The sequence below is a fragment of the Rhinolophus sinicus genome, linkage group LG06 (assembly GCF_036562045.2).
Source record: "Rhinolophus sinicus isolate RSC01 linkage group LG06, ASM3656204v1, whole genome shotgun sequence".
In the NCBI taxonomy this organism is placed as follows: Eukaryota; Metazoa; Chordata; class Mammalia; order Chiroptera; family Rhinolophidae; genus Rhinolophus; species Rhinolophus sinicus.
The window spans coordinates 42810034-42826479 of NC_133756.1; the positions used below are offsets into that span (position 1 = coordinate 42810034).

Here is a 16446-nt window from a genome sequence, read left to right on the forward strand (position 1 = left end):
GATTATAATCGCATAATCACAATTAGCCCCCTATCTCTGTGGTAATTCAGGTGCCAAACCTTAAGATCAGACTTTGGATTATAATGTTATAAAGGACAATAACTTGTCAATCAATGAATTGTACTTCTGTGTACTCTTTCATTCCCCCAAAGAAACTGTCCCTGAACTAGTCTCCTGTAATGACAGAAAAGAGGAAAGGAGTGGTCTGCTTCCTGGAATAAGGTAACTACATGTGAAAATACATGCGTCAGTGACTAGATGAGAACCATGTATCATTGTCATAGACAATGTTCATATGAAAATAGGTGTTGATAATATTCTAAAATATGGTTTTGTGCCTAAAGAAATTGGACATTCCACCAGAAATGGTTTTGGTTATATGTTCATTTAAATTTTCTTAAAAAATCGTGCCAAGGAGAAATTCAGACAAACTGCAGTAGAATCACCATAAGTTCACAATTAGTCGAGTCTGAATAACTGATTTTGATGTCCTAGAAAAATTGCAAAAAGTTACACTTTTAAATGACTGCATCTGGCTAGCAGTAAACAGCCTTAAATAGCCTTGTCTGTGACACATTTTACATGTCTTTGTTACTTATAACATCATAACTTTGCTTTTGTCAGTCTCTCCTCAGAGGGACCTCATTCATTCAACGAATATTGAATGCCCTACAGTATACCAGGTGCTGGGCATACAGCAGAGAATCAATCAGACAAAAACATATGCTTTCAAGAAGAGTCTGTTTTAATGTGAGAGAAAGTAATAAGAAAAAGATAAACAAGCAAATTATACCGTATGTTAGATAGGATTTATCTCTGCATCACTAGTAGCATCTAACACAATGCCTGGAAATAACAGACACCCAAAAACTACTCACTGCTGGATTGGTTTACTTTTATTGTTACTCAAAGGCACAGAAGCATAATTCTTGAATTTACCATTGCTTTTAATTATGAACAGGCGCTGGAGTCCTGGTACTGACCAACAGATATATAGACTTAGGGTATGTGTGGGATGATGGAATAACTTCCAGAATAAAACTTTAGTGAACATGAGCTCTGCTACCTATGAGTAGAGCAGCCTGACAGATTCATTAATTTTGGTGGCTTTAACAATGGATGTAATTGTCTTATGTGGCCTACATGAGTGGAGATTTTATTGTGAGTGTTACCTATTTTGCTCTTTGCAGCTGACAATGAACATACACTTCTCCCCACACACGTCTTTGACCTCAGTATTTCTCTCTTATCTTAGTGTTGAGTGTCTTAGAGGTATCAGGTTAGTTAATTGATTTTTCCAGGGAATATCTGAATACTTGGCCCTGTCTACTTTTCAGTTAGAGTTCTAATAATCATTAACAAAGATGAACAACGCTAACATGCCAAGGTCCAAAGAAAGGGATTTTAGAAAATGACGCATAATAATTCCAGATAGCTCTTATAAACTAAATGAAAGGCTGTGTGTATGATGAGAATCTATACATGACTCTGGAATCGAAGGTCGTGTCACCTGGCCAGAGAAGAATGCTTTCAAGGCTTGTGCAGTGACTCTTGACAGAGTCCATGGAAAATGGCAGACTTTCCTCATTCTTAAACCAGCTCCCACACTTGTGCCAGTGTTATTAGGGCTTGAATTTTTCAGGCAGTTCTGTGGCACCTCACTCACATGCACATAAATATGCAGAAATAATCCATGTTCGTTCTGATTCTTTAGTGCAATTATATATTTCAATAAATGACTTAAGAAAAAAAGTACAAATTATAAAAGCAATGCATGATCTATCTAAAAAATTAGTGAATTCAAGATAAACCAAAGGAAAATCAAAATCCTTTGTCATTCTACTATCTAGAGTTTACCAGTGAAAACACTGAAATACACCCGTCTTTTTTCTATGCATGCACAAAATTGCATATTTGTTTTTTTTTCAAAATTGAGAGCATACAACTTGCTCTTCAAAAAGTTAATCCTGAATTACAAATATTAATGCTTACATATTTTTTCCATGATGTAAAATTACCATACTTTATCTTTTATTGCATATGTAGATTGTCCCAAATTTTTAATAATATACCATCATCAATAATGTACTAATGATAATTGTTTTACATAAATATTCCACCCACATCTCTGTTAGTGGCTAAGCGATTGGTACTTCTCACAACCTAGACCCTAGAATACCCTCTCTTCCAGGCTCAGCTGGGGGTGGAAGGAGGGAGTGAGTGAGTTAATGTTTGGGTACTGCCTGGGTACTGGTTTCCCCCAGCAGAGGACCTCAATGTCCTCTCATGGCTGGTGACACACTGCTGATTGCAGAGGTAAGAGGAGAGTCAGAGAAGTGCATGCCATGTAACTCAGGCATTTTTGATTTGCACATCTCTAAACTAGGCCCAGCTGTTCCATGCAATTACACTCACCATCTGTTCCCAACTATGCAGAACAACACTGTGGAGCTCTGAGATCCCCACGAACACACCTAGTCATATAGGAAACGCATTCATTTAATACTCATGGGACAAGAGAAATATTTATTCATTCATTCTTAAACCAAATCTCCTCCCCAAACCTAGCAAATAGATTGTAAGTTTTACGAGGGCAGGCTCACGCCTGCTTGGTCTGCCATTGTGTCCTCAGTGCCAAGCACATTTCCTGGCACATTATCTGCTGATAATCAACAAATATTTCATGAGTAAAGAAAAAATATAAAATGAAAATATTTCAACTTAACTGCCAATTGGGTCATGGCCTTGCTTTTTTCTAAAAGAAACTGGGCCCATATAGGTATATTTCTTGAATCCTGTTGACTAACTTGGGGAACAGTGTTATAAGGGTCTGTACTTGACCCAGGTACTATTGTGTGGGAACTGTAATTTTTTTCTGTGTTGAAACTTTCTTGGCCTTATTTAGCTGTAGACTCTTTAGGCCTGCAGTTTATACATTATTCCCCTAGGAAATGAACCCCAAGGGAAAGAACCTTTTCCCAAGGGATCTGCATGGACTGTAAGTCCTGCTCCTTTTAGTGACAACAAGCCATGTTGGTTGGAATCCTTCACTGGTGGATACTATCATATTAAAACTTTTAGAAACATTTTAAGCTTCCGCATATTAGACTATGGTGATGAATGATCAGATGTTTCTCTAATGATTTCTAAACATAACCTCAATGAGTAAAAATAATACAATTTTATTCATTCCAATACTTACTGTGTACATCTTAGGTGTCAGCTTTTTTCTGGATCTTGTAAACAAAAATAAGAGATGCTCATAGATATACAAATAAAAGCATACTTACCTTGCAGTGTGGTAAGTGATATAACTGGGTACGGACAGGATGCTGTGGGAGCACAAAGGAAGGAGCTAACTCATCTCAGTGAACTTGGGGAAAGTTTCGTGGAGGTGAGGTTCAAAGGATGGATGGGAGTTCATCAGGCAGAGGAAGGGGGAATGAGAGTTCAAAACAGAGAATCACAGAAGCCAAAGCTCAGAAGGGCGGGGCGCATCTGGGGCAAGTAAGGTCTTCACAGCAGTTGGAGCTTAGGTTATCTGCAGAGGAGGTTGGATTGTAGAGATGCACTTCATATGCATTGTCAAGGGGCTGGCTAAGGAGTTTATACTTTGTTGTGTAGATAATGAAGGTTTTGATACGGAACATTTATCCTTCCACCATGAGTATCATCAGACCAAATTAAGACATTTTCTTCTGATAATCGTCCACTAAGAAGACCAAGAAGACTTGGTTTTCTTCTTATTTGGCTTTGTTATATATTCTCTTAATCCTGGTGGCATAATGGTCCAGGCCTCCCTTAATTTTTCAGTTTCACCTTTTATTTATTTATTTATTTATTTATTTATTTATTTATTTATCCAAATTGTTTTCAGCCCCCCTCCTCTTCTGCCTTGTTTGTGTGTTCTGCAACTATTTATTTGGAAGTTAAAACTGGGCTCAGTGATTAAACCAGTTCTAACATGTAACTGGGACCATTCATGGCACTTAATCCACAAAATGATCTCTTTTGCATCACGGGTGGTCAGGAAATGGACATATAAGACAAAAATCTACATTAGATCTCAATGGTAGTACAGAGGGGAACTCATTTCCTCAAAGCCCTTACAAAATTCCACTGCATTTTGGGGAAGTTTTGGCCAAGTGAAATTAAGACTAGGGTGAGAGATAGGGAAAATGAAATAGAAGACATTGGTATTGTTGTGGTCATCAAGCAGACAATTCTAAAAGTGACATTTCAGAAAAATATCATATGCCATGTGCCATTAATATCAGATGGTGTAAATTCATTTTTAAAAACTCTTATCTATAGTTTTATGTATATTTTAGCTTACCTATACTTTATATAAATACACTTTAGTTCTCTTCATTGAGATGTACAAATGTGTGTTGGCTTTGAACTTACCATTTACAGAAGTAGAAAAAGGTCAGTTACTAGTATCAGTGGTTGTCCTCTCTTGAGTTATTCTATTTGTGTACATTTGACTTACCATATAAGTTATAAATTTTGTAGGTTTGATGTCAATTTGAATTCAAAGGATTCAGATGTATGCATCAATGTGTCTGCTATTGTTCATTTCTTTTTGTCAGTATTTTGTAAAATAACATCACTTTTGTGGAAGGTGAAGTGAATACTATGTAGCATAGCTAGTTAAGTTAAAATAAAAGCTATAGGACTGAGAAAATGTCTATCAACTGATTTCCCTATATTGTTTGTTTTGCAGGTGACTATGGCTAACATTGGAATAAATGGAAATCATTCTATGGAGACCTGTGAAACAACACTTTTTGCTCTCCGAATGGCAACGTGGAATCAAATCTTAGATCCCTGGGTATATATTCTTCTACGGAAGGCTGTCCTTAAGAATCTCTTCAAGCTTGCCAGACGCTGTTGTGGAGTGGATGTCATCAGCTTACATGTTTGGGAGCTCAGTTCCATTAAAAATTCCTTAAAGGTTGCTGCTATCTCTGAGTCACCAGTTGCAGAGAAAATAAATCAGCAAGTACCTAGTTTAATTGGACAGTAAGTCAGTGTAGGTAGAAGACAGAATTAAGAAAAGTTTTGGCAACGTTTTACTTAATTGTATAATTCAACCCAAAGAATTGTATAGCTATATAAAGCCTAACTGGAAAATTCAGACCTTGGTGGGTAGTTTGGGGGCACTTTTGTCAGATTTGGCTTTTGAAATTTGTTAAATTAACTGTATAATTGCACATTTGTTTTGTCAACTGGAGATAAACATGATGAAATAATGCCATGGGAGTCAAATTGAAAACAATTTTGGGCTTATCCGTGTTATTTGTGCTTCTTGAATGAGTGACTATTGAATCCTAAAGCATTTACTAGGCCCATTTGCCAAAGAACATTGTAAAACTACCTGCACAGTGAAATGGCTATTTGGGGGTCATTGCTCTGCAGAGGTTCTGTATAGACTAGGCCCAATGAGATGGAGCGCCCTCATTTTTTGATCTGGTCTGTCTTACCCCTCATTATGTATCCTCAGTCAATATAAGTGTGGTCGAGTCACATGAGATTCACTGTGGCTTATAATGACCTCCGTAAACACCAGGTGTGACTGTCAGGTTGCCTGATCTTGCAACCTGTTTCGAGTGAGCCTATCCTTGTCATATTTGATAAATATGACTGCTTGCATTTAATATTATGAAGGTCAGTTGTTGTTTGAAGGTTTTCTTGGTAAGTCATAGATTTGCACCGTTTTCAAATAATCCCCCTTTCCTCTGAAAATTCTAGTGTACAGTAACAATTTTTAGAGAAACAAAGTCTCTTATCTTAGCACATGTATAAGCAATTTGCATTATAGCAGTTCCTTGAAGTTCTGCCATGGATAATGCAAACAATCGGAACCTACACCCAGTGATAGGTGCAAGAACACTGGCAAAGGCACTTTACCTTGAGTTGTCATTTCTGTGTCAGAGACAAAAGATACAATCGATATGTAATATACAAAGACTATCTGCAGGTAATGTGTTTCTGCTTTCCATTTTTACACACACACACACACGCATACACACACACACACACACACACACAGGGACATCAGAAATTTCTGTTGAAAGTGGCTTCATGAAATTTGTAAGATGGCATCTTCTAAAGCTTGTGCTACAGTGTCAAGGGGAAGATTGGCAATTAGCCAGGCATTTGGAAATCATTCTAATGGTGAACGAAGAGATCAAGGGATAATAATCTCTCCTCAAATTTCCAAGTAATACTTTAGACCTTTTCTTTGCTTATTTGTATAATTCAACCCAAAGAATTTTAGTAATCTTTCAAAATGTCCTGGGTCCATCAGAGCCTAGGGGAAGTAGTTCTGCTTTATAATAGTGAAATGCATTTTTGGAAAAGAGTTCATTGCCTTCATTAACTGAGGTCCATGTTAAAATTAATCTTCCCTGTGAGACTGATTTCATATTCTCTGGGAAATTTGTGTAGTTCAGTTACACGTAAGTTATTATGTTCACAGATTTTTGTTTTTGACTGGTAATTTACATTGGAAGTCATTATTTTGGAAAATTCTCATGAATAAATTAAAAGACATTAAGCAAATAGCTTTATTGAAGATTTAAAGACAACAATTTTCCCCCCACTAAGTTTAAAGAAGAGAAACTCATATACACTGGTACATGATATAATTAATTTAAGACCAGTAGATGATTAATCCCACAAATTTAGTTTACTCTCATTTATAGAGCACATAGTAGGTGCTCAATAAATACTCGCCAAATCTCAATAATTCTTGGTGCAAAATGAGCATGAAATTGCAAACTTTTGTACATTTTTAATTTAAACTGATAATTACCTATTGGTTATTGTGGTATATATGTATATATATGCATATATATTTGTGTATGCAGATATATAGATATATCTCCAGTGTATATGCTTTAAAAAGCCATTGCAATTTATGACTGCTATTTTATTACATACATGTTCTCTTCAGTTTCAAGAGGACATAAAGCCCAGAACTTTTAGTTGATTTAAAGGAGGTATGTATTTCTTACAGCTACTTAGAAGTTAGTATCCTGTGAACTGAGGCACAAGGAACCAAAGCTCCATCCTTTTTCCTTATATTTTGTAGGATATTGCAGTGAACACTTCCATGCATTGGGACCTAGGACAGATGTGGGGGAGAAACTCTTATTGAGAGTTCCAGGCATCTTCTTTTTGCAGCTTCTTGTCATCGAATGAGAGAATTATTGCTCTATTGCCATGATGTCACCCTGGCCATGTGTATCTATATTGAGGAGATATTGTGAAATGACCATGTATGGGAATGCATGAGCATGCAAGGATTTGAGGAGTGACAGGGGACTCACTCTGTGCATACCCTGGAAGGATTGTATTATTTGAGCACAGGTTTAGGGCAACTAAATTGGTTTTATGATGATGTTAAATCCAAGAAGTAGACACAAAAAATTGAAAAAAACATTAGTAAAAGAAAATGCATTTACATATTTTAGCCTTTTCATCCAAGGAAAATGAAATAATATGTATATATGACTTTGGAATTTTATTCCTGGTATTATACATATATAGTATAGTTTGGCAATTTATTGCATAATGAATAATAGAATGAAGCATCCCCCAATAACTTTCACACAAATGTTCAAAGTAGAAGTATATTTATTCAGATTACTGGAAATAAATAGTACGAACAACGTTCAACAAGTTTACCAATTTTGAAGTTTTAAGCTCTATTTTAAAATTCGTAGTTAAACCAACACAGTAACTGACTTCCTCTTGCCACTGGGTAAAATAGTACCTAAGCAACTCCTCCGACTAGTTGATTATCTTATTTCTGGACATTATTCTGGGCAAATGACTTGAAAATAACAAGCTTTTTCTGATGTTAGTGAACTTTTTAAAATTGAGACCAAAAAAGAGAAAGAAATCCAACAGTGCATGGGTTTTTATGATTATGAATACAAATGCAAATAATGTTTACTCAAAATTAGCTGTGGGTGTGTCCCCAAATATCAGACTTTTTACTATGGATTTAACTAGATGATAGAAATATACTTTTTGCATTTCTTTTTTCTAAAGGCAGAAACTTGCTTCTAGTTATCTGTATTGCTGAAGTGGAAGATACCTAAAAGTTCTCACACACACACACACACACACACACACACAAAGATATCTGTCTTATGTAACAAATAGTCTTGTTGGCTCATTTTCAGATTTATAAAGAAAAACCTGCTTTGGTGTTGGGCCTAATCTTACAACCCAAACAAGAGAACTTGTTAAATACGTACATAGAGTGAATTTTTTGTGAAACTTGTTGCTAGCTTCACCTGTATCACCATCATTGCTCCAAATTAATAAACTGTCTAAGGTCAGAATTTATAGGATGGAAATACACATTTTCTTACTTCTTCATCCGAGTATCAAAATACATTACCACCTAATAAGTAATGTTGGACTTCAACTTGTTAACTGACACATTTTAACAGTAGATGAATGTCTTACGTGAATAAATGTATTTTGTGTTCTTCAAACTTGTTGGATTGTATCAGAGATTAAATAGTGATATGTGTATTTTGTTGCTTGCATCAGTATGCAACTCATGTAATTTTAGTGCTTTGACTCGTTTAAAACTTCAAACAAATGATGTTATAATAAACTTGCACTAGCATTTATCAAGAGTGATTATTTTCAGGAAGGTCATATAAGACTTAGAACTCTTGAACCTAAACTCCCATTTTTATCTATTAGATGGGAGGCATTTCAATTTATTTTTCATTATTACCTTTTGCTGTCCCTTTCTTGCCTATTCTTCTGTGACATCTTTTTCCTTTGCCTCACCTTACCTAGGTAGGTCATAATTCTGATGGAAATCTGATTACTTTCAAAATACAGTTGTCTGTCTCAGTCAGGATAGCCAAAGTATGTTTGTGACAACAAACCCCCAAATCTCAGTGCCATAAACCCACAAAGATTTGTATCTCATCTATGGCTCTGGTTCACTCATAAAGGGAACTCTTATTATTGTAATCACTCAGTGACCTCAGGTGACAAAGTAGCCACCACATTAGATGTTGCTCTTTGCCACGCTACAGGGAAAAAACAGCATGGTGGCTCATGCACTGGCTCTTAGAGCTTCCACCTAGAGGTAACACATACAAGGTCTGACAATTAGGTTGGCAAACTCATCCTAGAAAAAATGCTACATGCCTCATTGCTTAATATCACTATGGTCACCTTTCAAGGACTCCCTTTGGGAAGGTATGCACCAACACCAATGCCTAGTCTACCCTTCAAAGAAATTTTGGAACTGTCTGGAATGGCCATCAGAACTGTTGTCATCTTACCCTTGATGTCCTGAATGTCATCAAAATGTCTTCCTTTCTATATTTCCTTTATCTTTGGGTAAAGAAAGAAGTCATTGGGGGCCAGATCAGGTAAGTAGGGAGGGTGTTCCAATACAGTTATTTGTTTACTGGCTAAAAACTCCCTCACAGACAGTGTCATGTGAATTTGTGCATTGTCATGATGCAAGAGCCATGAATTGTTGGCAAAAAGTTCAGGTCATCTAACTTTTTCATGCAACCTTTTCAGTACTTCCAAATAGTAAACTTGGTGAACTGTTTGTGCAGTTGGTACAAATTCATAATGAATAGCCCCTCTCATATCAAAAAAGGTTAGCAACATCATGGCAACAAGTTCATGAACGTAATTGTCAGATCTCATATTATTTTTACTCATACATCTCCAGCCAAAGCAAGTGATATGGCCCTACTAATTTCAAGGGGGACAGGTAAGTACAATACTATGATATGACCAGGAAGAGAACTAAAAATAATTGTGGACAACACTAATGATTTCCACATTAGGTAAAAAAAAAAAAAAAAAAAAAAAAAAATCATTCTTGCCTTCCTAATATAATTGAAACTGGAATCACATTTGTTTTAATTTATTATTAAAAACATCATGGAAAATAAAATCTACATTTGGGGACAGAAGAATAAAGAGGAGTCAGCAAAGGAGACTGGGGAGCATTCAGGAATGTACAGGTAATTTTTATTGAGCACTTACAATGTACTGAAAATTTTACATGTATTCTCTTATCCTCATAACCTTCCCCAGGAAGAAGACTTATCCAATTTGAGCACACTGAGCACACTGAGACTGAGAGCTTAAAAATTTCCCCTTAAGGTGAAACAGCTACTAAATAGTAATGCCAGATCTGCTTGACAACAAAGTCTATGTTAATCATTGCAAAAACTCAAATGATCTAATTTTACACGAACCAATGAATGGAAGGTTGTTACTGAGGAAGGGCTGACCAATAGGGCCAGATGGTATACAGTTCAAGAGGAATGTTGTTTGAGAAAAATCCATTGATTTGATGAGCAGGAAACTATTGCTGTGGGTAGAATCATGGAGTAGGAGCTTCACCACAGGGGTAAAGGCAAGCTTGGGTGGAGTCAACATGGAAGGAATGGGTGGAGACAGCCAATCAAGAAAGGTTCGGTGAAAGGAACAAGAGAAAGGACTAGATAGATCCTAGAGGGATGTCAGGGCTAGAGAGGGATATAGGTTAATGGACATAATTCATTGCAGGACAGAGATACCACTTACAGACATAAATGAAAGGATACAGTAGAGCCAGAAAATGAAAGATGCCGACAAAATTGATAATTTTTTTAAGAGAATGGAAAGACTGGGATCTAAAGTCTGGGATATAAAGGGCCAATTCTGGAAGGGAGAATGGCAACTGCTTACTCCAGACCAGAGAGAAAGACCAGCTGAATGAAGGTAGCTACTCATATTCAATTTATTTGAATTAACTTAAGTTTCCTTCGCTACACGGATTCCAAATAAAGCCAATTTTAATTTAGGTTAGCTCAGCATTAAATTTTCCAATGAATATATCTGCCAATTTGTGAAAATGTGGGGACTGTTCTTTAAACTTATAAATAAAAAGTTGATTTATAAGACAAAATTATAATCATTCTTCCAAGTTGTACTCCAGAGTCCTTAATACTTAATTTTCGGAAACAACTATTCCTTCAACGGCTGAGATCACTTCCAGGGCCTGGTCTCTATTCTGACTCTAAAAAAAAAAAAAAAAAAAAAAGTGTTACTAATAAAATAATGTTATTTTGAATACAAAAAACAACGCAAAACAAAGCAAAACAAAAGCATCATGGAATGAAAATATTTAGGACTCATTCCTCTAAGTATCTTGCAATCTATAAAGAAAAGGAAGAACGAATGCCACATACATGCTACATGCTCTTTGCAATTAATAGAAATTTTAGATGATAAAAAAACCACTATAAAATAAAAAGTGAAAAACTTGGTTCTTAGAATACAGGGAGTGAGACATTTCTGTATAATGCCCAGGCATTGTCTAATTGCAGTATTGTCTGAAATTATTGCTTCTAATAAATGAGGATATTTGAAATATATTTTTGCCTTTGCACTTTCAGTATCCTTATGCTAGAATATGTGTACCTTGATATACCCATGCCATTTAATTCTATCAAACTGTCAGAAAACCTGAAGTAGTATTATAGCACTGGAACAAAATTAAGCTACATTTCTTTCCATTTTCTCCAAGTGAAAACAGTCCCTTCATTTTGAACCCAAACATGACAGTAAATCAGAATCTTGGCTAAAATTAAATCTCAGTACTCTGGAGATGTATGTTTATATACCAAGTGTTCTGTTCAAAGCTTCCATAAGGAGTTATGTGAAGAATTTCTGGTAGAGCCATCGTTCTGCCCTGCAAAAATATCAACTGAAAATTATATGATAAATATATGACGTACAATTATGAGAAAGTAGTTTGAAAGTTTTTAGGTTGTCAAAAATCTCATATTTGCTAAAGTATATATTTCAGTTAACAATATAAATACTTTATGAAAGAATAATGAAAATACCATTTTACAAACATCTTATTCGTAGTATAATGGAGGCAGAATTATTGAAATCTAAAGAAACTATATTTTGAATTTGGAGAATGTTTTACATTTCTGCTTATAAAAAGATATAAATTCTGTCTTAGAGTTTCATATTTAATTTCACTTGAATTATTTTCAAGTTCTCATTAATAAAACCCAGATTAACAAAATGCATTCTGTTGTTGTGCTAACTTTCCCATGTTTAATGAGCCAGTCCTACATTAGTATACACCTATATAATTTAAGTTAAAAAATGAGATCATACTAGACATGCTGTTGTGTTCTGCATTTCTTTATTTCAATAGTCTATGTCAATCTGTACGAATATTTTCTAACAGCCACATAGTATTACATAATACAGATGTACTATAATTTAAATGAACAATTTCCTATTGAGGGAGAGTTGTTTTTGTCTCCAGTTATTTCCCTCTTTCAAATAATGCTGTTTCAATATGCACATCCTTATACTTTTGTTTTTGTGTTTTGTGGAATTGCTGGGTTAATGCGTGTTCATTTTTCAGTGTTGATATGTACTGCTAAATTGTGCAATGTGTGCTCTTCTCAAAGAAAATACCCTATTTCTGACATCACTCACTATGTATTTCAGTAATCTTTTCACTGTCACCAATCTGACTGGCCAAAATAAATCATACTTAACTAATACTTTATGTTAAACATACAAAATTTGCTTGTTTTCTTTTTTCTTCTACTTAAAGAAGTCCTTTTAACATTTCTTGTAATACTGGCTTGGTGGTAATGAATTCCTTTAGCTTTTTCTTGTATGGGAAGCTCTTTATCTCTCCTTCAATTTTAAATGAGAGCCTTGCTGGGTAGAGTAATCTTGGTTATAGGCCCTTGCTTTTCATCACTTTAAATATTTCCTGCCACTGCCTTTTGGCCTGCAGAGTTTCTGATGAGAAATCAGTCTTATGGAAGCTCGGTTATAAGTAACTAGTTGTCTTTCTCTTGCTTCTCTTAGGATTCTCTCTTTGTCTTTAACCTTTGCCATTTTAATTACGATGGGTCTTGTTGTGGGACTGTTTGGGTTCATCTTGTTTGGGACACTGTATTTCATAGGCTTGCATATTTATTTCCTTTGCCAAGTTAGGGAAATTGTCAGTCATTATTTCTTCACATTGGTTCTCAATCCCTTGTTTTCTCTCTTCTCCTTCTGGTACTTCTATGATGTGAATGTTATTATGCTTGATGTCGTCCCACAGGTCTCTTAAACTATTTTCATTATTTTTTATTCTTTTTGTTGTTCCAATTGGGTGTTTTATTCTACCTTGTCTTCTAAACCGCTGGTTCGATCCTCTGTTTCATTTAATCTGCTGTCGATTTCTTTTAGTGTATTCTTCATTTTAGTTATTCTATTCTTTATTTCTGATTGATTCTTTTTCATGGTTTCTATGTCCTTCTTTAAGCTTCCTATATCTGTGTTGAAATTCTAAGTTCCTTAAGCATTCTTATAATCAGTATTTGAAACTGTCTCTGGTAGGTTATTTGCCTTCATTTCATTTAGTTCTTTTTTTGGAGTTTTCTCCTGTTCTTTTATTTGGGACATTTTTCTTTGTTTCTTCATTCAGTCTGCCTCTATGCGTTTGCTTCTATGTATTAGGTAGCTCTCCTATGTCTCTCAGTATTTGCTGGGTGGCCTTATGTAGTATGTGTCCTGAGTGGTCCAGTGGCGCAGTCTCCCTGATCTCCTGAGCAGGGTGCTTAAGTGTGTTGGGTGTGTTCTCCTGTTGTAGTTGAGCCTTGATTGCTGTTGGCACAACATTGAATGGGATTAACTCCCAGGCTGACTGAATGTGAGGACTGGCTTCGCTCACAGTGTATGAGCTGCTGTGTATGGGCTGACCCCTTAGAGTAGGGTTTGCCCCTATGGGCTCTTGTGCCTGTTGAGACCTCCCTTTGTGTGTGCCACTTGTGGGGCTAATCAGGTAGTACTCTGGTGTGGTCTGAATCTGGCCTCTGGGTGTGTTGTTTCTGGTGTCTCTTGGGAGGGGCTCTCATGAAGGTCTTACCTGTTACCAGTCTGCACCTGGTAGGAACCACAAAGCTGTATTTGGTTGGCTGCTCCCTGTGCTGGACCTGAAGGCATGTAGGGGTGGCCTCACTGTGAACCGAGGTTGGCTGCCACCTGTAGTGGGCCTGAGGCAGCGTAGCAAAAAGCCCAGGCCCCCCTCAGCCTATTGCTATCTGCCGACAGCTCATCAGACCCAGCCATTGAAAAAACCTCCTTGGGCTGGCTGACCCCGTGTTGAAAGTGTCCTCAGTGGTACAGCATTAGCTGGGTGGGATGGTGTCCCACGGAGTCACGAGACATGGCTGGTAGTTTTTACAACATTAATGCAGATTCAGTTCTTATGCCAGTGCCCAGCCTGTGACCACTTTGAACAGCCCTGAGAACCCTGCAGCCAGCCACCGCTCTCCTTGGGGCAGTGCCTGGCCTGTGACCATTTTGGGAAATGCGCTTAGTACACTGCAGCCAGCCACCACTTGCCTCAGACTCACAAATCCCCAAGAGTGTCTGTGGAGCAGGTTTTGGGTCACTGTCCAACACCAAAATCTCTCTGGGCTGTCAGAGTCCCTCAGTTGCTACAAAAAGCCTCTGGGGCTTGTCAGGGGTGAGGGGCAGGCCCCTTCCCCCAGCAATGCAGCTCTAAGTGGGTGGGGTTCCAGGAATCTAAGGGGTATGGTTGATGTTTTCTACAAAGTCAATGCAGTCTTGGCTTCCGCCCTGGTGCTGGGCGCATGACCACCTTGAGAACTCTATGGCTAGTCACTGCTCATCTCAGGCCTATAGGTTCTGAGTTGCCCAAGAGACACTGTGGCACAGGTCTTGGGTGACGCCCACCAGTAAACATTTTCTGGGCCTCTGAGGTCCCGGAGCCACGGCAAATAGGCTTCCACAGCCTGTGGGGTGGGGCCAGCAGCCAGCAGTCAAGAGTGTCCCAGGTGATGTAGCACCAGCTCTGTGGGGGAGGCGGTGGGAGGCAGAGATCCAGGGCATCACCAAGGTGGTGGGCATATGTGCGGATTCCACCAGACCAATGTGGTCATAGAGTTGGCCCTTTGGGTGTGGGCTTAATATTGAAAAGATGGCATCATGCTGTAGGCCTCATATGTATCAGGCTCCGTACAGGGAGAACAATGGCTCCTGTCCTTCCAGCTCCTGCCCTGAAGCCACACAAATCAGTCCGTCATTGCACATCTCTGCGTTTTCCAAGCTGCTGCCCCTCTACCAGAGGTCAGGTGAGTGTTTGCCAGCGAGTGGGTCTGTATGCAGGCTTTATAAGAGAACATCTGGATTTCCAGGTGCCCTCTGCCCCACTGGGAGGAGCAGAGAGGGTCCTTGCTGACTTTCCCTGCCAGATGCCATGGGAACTCCTTTTCCTGGTACAGGACCACTGGATTCGGGAGTGTGGCTTGGGGCTGGGACCCCTCCTTCTTTAGGGGAACCTCTGCCACCAAGGTGTCACTCCTGTTGTTCAACCACCATCTGTGGGCTTGGGGTCAGCCCGCTTCACATCTCCCCACCTCTACTAGTCTCAGTATGGCCTCTTCTTTATATCCTCAGTTATAGGGGTTCTGTTCAGCTAGTCTTCAGATGATTATTGAGGTTGATTATTCTATAATTTATTTATAATGTTGTGTGGTCCTGAGATGCCATATGCATAGCATTTGCCTAATCCTCATAAGGCTTTTTGACAATGCAAAATGTACCATTATTCTAGTAGTGGAAATTTAATTCCTTTCCCAAATACTTTTTTGCTCCAAGCCCAAACAAATTTGACCTGAAAAATCTAAGAGCTAAAATAACATGAGATGATATAGATTGACAGTGAAAATCACATACAAAAAACCAAAGCAGACATAGGTGAGGCCGTGGGTTAGATGATTGCAAATCTCTTACTGGCGTCAAAAGAAATTTTGTTGTAGTGTAGGCAGGCAAAATCCCCATAGTAGCCTGAAAATATTTCTTACATTTTATGTTTCTAATCAAACGCCCTTTTTTTTTTTTTTTTAAAGAAAAAGTACAAGGCTATTTGGATAAAATTTGCATTTTCCTCCCTACACTTCAAATGTTTATAATCTTCTTTGATCCTTGCATTTTCCATTCCTTGAGTACAGATGGTTTTTAAATAATTCTCTATTCTAGTAAAATAAATATTTAGTCAGTTGTCTTTCCAAAGAGGTACTGACATTTTCAGTTTCGAAATAAAATACGAGCTGTGGCAAGTAAGTTTGCGAACTTGCTCCAACGATGTTGCTAACCTTTTTTTGATATCAGAGGGATTATTCATTATGAATTTGTACCAATTGGACAAAACAGTTAACCAAGTCTATTATTTGGAAGTGCTGAAAAGGCTGCGTGAAAAAGTTAGATGACCTGAACTTTTTGCCAACAGTTCATGGCTCTTTCATCACGACAATGCACCAGCTCACATGGGAGTTTTTAGCCAGTAAACAAATAACTGTATTGGAACACCCTCCCTACTCACCTGATCTGGCC

General features: G+C 37.6%; 1 protein-coding gene across 2 annotated transcripts in view; it reads left to right on the forward strand.

Annotated features, from left to right (window-relative positions):
• PTGFR (prostaglandin F receptor) overlaps positions 1 to 8640 on the forward strand; it is a 33690-nt gene extending 25050 nt beyond the window's left edge. For both annotated transcript variants that reach the window (XM_019743318.2, XM_074334996.1), the window contains exon 3: positions 4727 to 8640. In XM_019743318.2, the coding sequence (XP_019598877.1) occupies positions 4727 to 5029 (303 nt within the window). In that variant the 3' untranslated portion in view covers positions 5030 to 8640. The remainder of the gene's footprint in view (positions 1 to 4726) is intronic.
• Positions 8641 to 16446: the final 7806 nt, after the last annotated feature.